We start from the raw sequence: 6,951 nt of genomic DNA, 5'->3' as shown, positions 1-6,951 counted from the left end.
ATGCCTAAGTCCCAGTCCCTCATAAGGTTCATACACTGAGTGGCCAGATTATTATGACCACCTGACGTTTGTTGGCAAATTAGCCGAAGGCCTGTTCAAACACCTTTGCTGTCTGCAGTTACCAAGATAAAACGTCTCCAATTCGCACAGGAACACAAGGGTTGGACAGTCGAGCATTGGAAAAAAGTCATGTGGTCCGATGAATCACATTTCCAGTTGCATCATGCAGATGGCAGAGTGAGAATTTGGTGGAAACAGCATGAAAGCATGCACCCCACATGCATGAGTACAACCCTTCAAGCTGGTGGGGGCAGTGTTATGGTTTGGGGCATGTTTTCCTGGCATGATTTGGGCCCTTTAATTCATGTGGAACAACGTCTGAATAGCACAACATACCTAAGTATCATTGCTGATCAAATTCATCCTATCATGTTGATGGCGTATCCCAATGGAGATGGCTTCTTCCAACAAGACAATGCGCCATGCTACAGTGCTCGTACTGTGCAGGAGTGGTTTCAAGAACATGAGGGAGACTTTACCTTGCTTAGGTGGCCCCCACAATCACCACATCTCAATCCAATTGAGCATTTGTGGGACGAAGTTAAAAGAGCCATCAGGCAGCTGGTTCCACAACCATCCAATCTCACAGAACTGGACAGTGCTATTCATCGGGCATGGTGTCAGATTCCTTGCATCACCTTTCAACATCTCGTGGAGTCAATGCCAAGAAGAATCGCTGCAGTATTGAAGGCAAAAGGTGGCCCAACAAAGTCCTGATGGGGTGGTCATAATTATCTGGCTGCTCAGTGTATACACACACACACACACACACACACACACACACACACACACACACTAGAGGCCCGATGCATAGATTTGTGCATATTCAAAGGAAATTAATTAGAAAAAATATTTTAGAGGCCAAGGAGGGATTGTGGGAGGGCTCCAGGGGACATCGAGCCCGTCTTGCCCAGTCCCAATCGGCTGGACCCCAGCAGCAAGCTAACCTACTGGTCAAAGCGTCTGCCCCCTGGTGGTCAGTGCGCATAAGCAAATGATGGACCAGTCAAACGAATGTTTGGACACTTAGCGTATTAAGCTTTTATTATATAGGATGTATATATGTGTGTGTATATATATATACACATGGGAATTAACGGTCAGCACAGTATTGGGCACAATGGAATATTTATGGAATGATTAAATAAGCCAGAGATGAAATAAGCCACTTGATGCAATTTATGTACATTTTAAGTTTTTATATGATTTCAAACTTACAGGAAGTTGCAAAAGAGTACAAAAAATCCCTACAAACCTTTACCAAAATTATTACAATTTATTAACAATTTCCCCATTTGCTTTATCAACGTAATTTTATGAACATGATCATGTGTAATAAAGTAATATGTAGCCTCTTATAATTAATCAATCGATGTAAAATGATTTAAACCCAAACTAAAAAGAACGCCACTTTTCCGCCAGAGTCAACAGTCTAAATCTAACTCCTCTGAACGGAAAAGCTCCTTGGATTGAGCCAAATCGGAAGCCCTGTGGTCATGTCCCTGTGGATCCCCAGAGGCTGACCTGTGCAGACATCCTTCTCTGGGGAGGGAGGGGCAGTTGGGTTATATCATGTGGTGGTGAAGCTAGGAGGGGAAACCTAACAGCACTGACCTGGCACAGCTCGCTGGAGGGGCCCCGAGCACACAGCTGCCCTGAGAGGGGCTGTGCACACCGCTGGGGGAGCGATGCACCAGATGCCTGGCACAGGTGGACCTTCCGGCTCCATCCCTGGTCTCTGGCTGCCTGCAGCTCTCGCGGGTGGCTTAGAAGTGCTTTCGAAAGCAGCTGGATTCCTTTAGTAAATATCAGCCAAGGAAGTCACATGAAGAGATTGCTCCAATTCACTCTTGCTGGTGGGCCTCCAGGGGTAAAAAAATATAGTCCGCGTCTTCTCCGTCATGAGGAAACCATTGTCACTGAATCTCCCCGGGACGCTCCCTACATCCAACCACACAAAGGGTGCCACGGCCTTCGTTTCCAGATCAAACACAAAGGTGTCCTTGTGCTGAGAGATGATGGCCTGAAAGGAAAAGATAAATGAAGTGAAGGATGAGGGACGAGCTCTCCGTTCCATAGCCAATGCCTATCAGAGCGTGTTTCTGTGGGCCTACCAGGGAGTCTATTTCCTATAACTTTGGTTCAGCGGCCGCTAAAGTCACATATTTCATGCACTGTGTCAGATACTGAGAAATACATGGAAATCTGTTAAGGCTCTGGGAAATTACCAAATTGTAATCTCAAACCAAGTGCAGAAATGTGAGAGACTATTTCACGAGAAGCTCAAAGCTTTCTATCATTTACAGTGTTTCTCAGGGTATCATCAAGAGAGGAACGTCTTTGCATAACTGCTGGGCCGCTTAATGACTTTCTCGGTTTCTATCTGGAGCCAGCTGCAGAGCACAACCCCGGAGCTCACCTCCTGGTCCTCTGAAAAGATCCAGAAATCTAGACAGCAGCCTGCCAGCCATGTACAGCAGGTCTAGCGTGAGAGCTTTCTCTTCTTCATTACATAGAACTGCAAAGCCACAATCATGAGCACTTGTAAGAGGTGTGAACCCCACACAGTATCAGCAAACAAAAGCACAATTTAAATCTTGTCATTTGTCAACAAGCAGCACGTGCACAGTGAGGCTGAGCTCAGCCCTAGAGGTGGGGGTTCGAGAGCCTCTCTGAGAGAGTATGGATGAGTGTGACCTGGTCGTCAAAGCTCGGCCTTCATCATGAAAAACGAGTCCTTAGCATGGGTACATGCCACACCATAGGTCTGACATTACATGTTATGTGTGGCATCAAGAATTTCCAAGGAGAATTTTTACTATACATAACTTTGGCCTTACACACTTGTCTGATTGCCATTCAGAGTTCTGAGCTACAAACAATAAAACAAACCTACTGTGGTAGAAGCAGAAATGAAAATTAAGTATATTAGGTAGCTCGCAGACGGTCAGAGATTCAGGCTTGAAGCTAGATGTCAGATTCCCAAATCAATCGTCCACCTGTTCCGGTAAAGCAGTCACAGCACGCGATTCACACAGATGGCCCTGGCCAGCCCACATGGCTGCTACGGAGGCCCCGGTCACTGCTGCGCCAAGGCCAAGGCCAAAAGTGACTCTGGTACCTGCTCACTCTTGTTGCCTTCTTCCAACTGGAATCTCATTTCAATGCATCTGACTATGGAGCCTGGGGCTCAAGCTTGCACCCTGGCTTCAGGGAGGCAGAGAAAACAAATTTCTGGTATCCACCTGGGGACAGAACACTCAAGTGCCTGGCCTATGTTAAGCCTGCAATAAATGCTTTATTGTTGTTGTTATTGTATCCCTTTAGGAAAGGCAAGTCTCACTAAAATTCAAATGTGGTAGAAAAAATAAAGAAGTCCTACTTCTCTCCAACCCTGAATTATCCCAAGATAATGAAGGCTTAGCTAAGGAAAGAGAAAGAATTGTTTTCAAAATCCGAGGTCTAGTCTGCTACATAGTGGGGTGTTGTTGTTTTTTCTTTTCTGGAAAAAAAACTACTTAAATATATGTCATTTCCTTCTTATCTGTTGTTACAGATAACTTAGATTTCATTACATGAATCTTTCATTACTGGGAAAGAAGATACATGTTTTTAAAATCAAGGATTAAGAATTTCTATATCATTACTTCTAAAGTAAATGTAAAAAATCCTCCCACTTAAGGCTTCTCAATGAAGACACATTGAAAATTCGCTAAAACTAGCCCTAACCGGTTTGGCTCAGTGGATAGAGCGTCAGCCTGCGGACTGAATGGTCCCAGGTTTGATTCCGGTCAAGGGCATGTACCTTGGTTGCAGGCACATCCCCAGTAGGGGGAGTACAGGAGGCAGCTGATCGATGTTTCTCTCTCATCGATGTTTCTAACTCTCTATCCCTCTCGCTTCCTCTCTGTAAAAAAATCAATAAAATATATATTTTTTAAATTCGCTAAAACTAGAGAATGGACCTTCCTAGAAAAATATTTTCAATCACTATGTGTAGGAGGAAAAGGAAGGACAGGGTTTCAATTGACTAAAGAGATTCCAAATTCTCCAGCTGCACAGTTTCATAACAACACAGCCTGATCATGCCATTGTTTCTCTTGGCAATTATAAAGAGATTTGATAATTAAGCTACTTTGCAGCAAGAAATCAAGGAGCGTAGAATGAAAATTTTAAAGATTAATAGACTCTACTTAAAAATCTCAAAATTAGAGTGCTCCCCCGGCTCTGATGCTTCCCTGAGCACTTTGCTTAAGCGTGTCAGTCCCTCTAGACTAGTTTGCTCACTTGTAAACACAGATGATAAAGTGGATGAAAAATGGGGTTCTGTGGAAAGTAACTTCATAGGGTGCTCTGATCGTAAATTCCTAACTGGGCAGGTCATGGTGGGTGGTCACACCCACACCTATAACTTCTTTAGTAAAAGGTTTATCTTTGCCTTAAGTAAACCCTGCCCATCATTGCTGTGTATCTAGGTTAACACACCTTTGAAAAACCAGAAGTGATAGAAGGAGACTCAACTGGGGTGGTGAACACACCATACAGTACACAGATGATATGTTGTGGAATTACTAGTATGCACCTGAAACCTGTATCATTTTGTTAACCAGTATCTAGCTATAGGTAGATAGATTAGATTAAAATAAAAAATAAATACAGAAAGAAAGTCCAGAAGTAATAACCTGGAAGGGGTATTAACACTCCAGACAGCACACAATCTTGTTAACTATCCTGTAATACAATCCCTGTGTTGCTTCCTCCCATCTTCATGCAATCTTCCTTGTTCCCTCCTTAATTTCATATGCATAAAAGAAGCTGCAAAGCTGTTATTCTCTGGAGGTTTTAAGATCTTACTCCTCAGCATGTACCATCAATTTGGCTCAAATAAACTCTTATGAAAATTCTCTATAGGTTTGACCATTTCTTACATCAACAATAATACTTCGGGGTTGGTGCACTAAAGCCCCAGGACCGAGTTTGACACACTTGGGGCGAGAGAGGGAATCCCTGATGACACTGGTGCCTCTCCCTCCACTGTCCCATGAGGGAGGGCTGATGGGACAGTAGGAGTATCAGGAACCAAAAACTTTGACAAATGCTGAATTAGAAATAAAAATCATTTGGCCTTTGCTTCCAGTGGGAAGGAGCCAAAATTCCCAGGCCTTGGAGAAGCTCTGTTCCAAGGGAAAAGTTTGCAAACAGCAAGATGCAGTGTGCCTGCCCAGGAGCAGGGCAGCTCCCGAGGCCACGGTGACCCCACCGACCGGTGCTTACAGTGATGTCTGCCTTCTGGAGCCCCTCGGCTTTCTTCGGTGAGGACAGGAAGTGATAGTTGGTTGAGCTCAAGGGTTTGCTGTTGGCTGACAGGTAAAAGGAAAGCACACAGCTTTGCCGTGTGCAATGCCCACATCTCTGCAGCATTGCAGACACCGGCTCCTGATAGAGGAGGGCAGCCTTCCCGGCTCTCATCGCAAGATCCGGGGTCCTGTGAGAGCACACAGGCTCCAGGGAACTCCACCGGTGCACTCTCACCTGTGGAGAAACAGCACAGAACAAAAGCAAACGTTCCTGGGTCACTACTTTTTAAAGAGGAAAATGGTAGTAATCATTGACGAAAGGCAGAACAGCAGGAATGGTTAAGAGACTATGAAATCCGGGTTTAACCTCCGCCCCACCAAGTACTAGCTGTGTAACTGAGCAAGTTAATCAGGTTCTCAGCGTCTCTGTTTCTTCCTTTGTAGCATGAGGATAACAGCAGCACTAACTCTGCGGGCTGTTGTGAGAATTCAGTGAAGTGATCTATGGGAGGCACAGTGCCCAGGCACCGCCATTACTCCATAAGCATGACCTATGCTCAATGTCCTCCATACCGTTGCCGCCCAAGACGAGTTTCTACCCTTTCTTTTCGCCTAGCATTGTTTTCGATCCAAGTCTACTTTCCCACGTATGCATTCTCAATAAAGCTATTTCCTGCTTTCCGTGATTATCAATAAGCTTACATGTAAGTGGCACTTTATAATTCAGTTGCATCTAATTCTTTTATCCACTACCCATAGGAAGCCTTTTAGAAAATAGGCTGGCCGGGCTGACGTTGCTCAGTGGTTGAGTGTCAACCTATGAACAAGGAGGCCAGGGTTCAATTCCTGGTCAGGGCACATGCCCAGGTTTCAGGCTCAGTCCTCAGTGGGGGGCATGGAGGAGGCAGCCCATCAATGATTCTCTCTCATCATTGATGTTTCTCTCTCTCCTCCTCCTCCCTTCTTCTCTGAAATCAATAAAAATATATTTTTTTAAAAAGAAGATAGGCTGGTATCATTTTACAAATGAGGAAACTGAATCACTAAGACATTAGGCTTAAGGTCACAGAATAAACAACAGTTTTACCCTGAAAAGAGATATGCTGACTCTGGGACAGCCCATTTTCTACTCCAGGCGCTGGAAACATTTTGGTACAAATTAATTTCTCTTTTCTGTTTCCCAAAAGAAAAGGCACCGAATAACTAAAGAAATAACCTAAAACTCTCCATCACAGAGAGCAAAGCCAATCGACTTACAGTGAGCGTCACCATGAGGTCCGAGTGAAGGTCTGACACCCCGTAGACAAAAAACACTCCTTTATCCTCAAAACCCACTGGCCACAGTGGTGCGAAGAAATGCTGAGCGAAGTAATGAAGCATTTTCCACTTTCCTCCGTATTCTAAAAAACAGTCAGGAAACTTAGGAGGTGGGCAGGGCCAAGCCGTCAGTCAGAATCATCACCCACACGGCCCAGTGAACATGAATCTGTCATGATCCTAAGGACTGAGAGTGGAAGGGAGACCCAGAAAGCTCGGGAACCCACATCTGCTGAGGGCTCTGAGCATTTCGGACATTACCACGTATTCTCCTCAC

General features: G+C 44.8%; 1 protein-coding gene across 2 annotated transcripts in view; it reads right to left on the bottom strand.

Moving 5' to 3' along the window:
* Positions 1-1,233: 1,233 nt before the first annotated feature.
* Positions 1,234-6,951, bottom strand: part of MANBA (mannosidase beta) — a 112,247-nt gene continuing 106,529 nt past the window's right edge. For both annotated transcript variants that reach the window (XM_059664340.1, XM_059664332.1), the window contains exons 15-17: positions 6,615-6,757; positions 5,335-5,592; positions 1,234-2,083 (exon numbers count right to left, since the gene is read on the bottom strand). In XM_059664340.1, coding sequence (XP_059520323.1) covers positions 1,859-2,083; positions 5,335-5,592; positions 6,615-6,757 — 626 coding nt within the window. In that variant the 3' untranslated portion in view covers positions 1,234-1,858. The remainder of the gene's footprint in view (positions 2,084-5,334; positions 5,593-6,614; positions 6,758-6,951) is intronic.

The sequence above is a fragment of the Myotis daubentonii genome, chromosome 1 (assembly GCF_963259705.1).
Source record: "Myotis daubentonii chromosome 1, mMyoDau2.1, whole genome shotgun sequence".
Lineage (NCBI taxonomy): Eukaryota > Metazoa > Chordata > Mammalia > Chiroptera > Vespertilionidae > Myotis > Myotis daubentonii.
The sequence above is the reverse complement of the archived record's forward strand: the minus strand, read 5'-3'. Positions and strand labels throughout refer to the sequence as shown.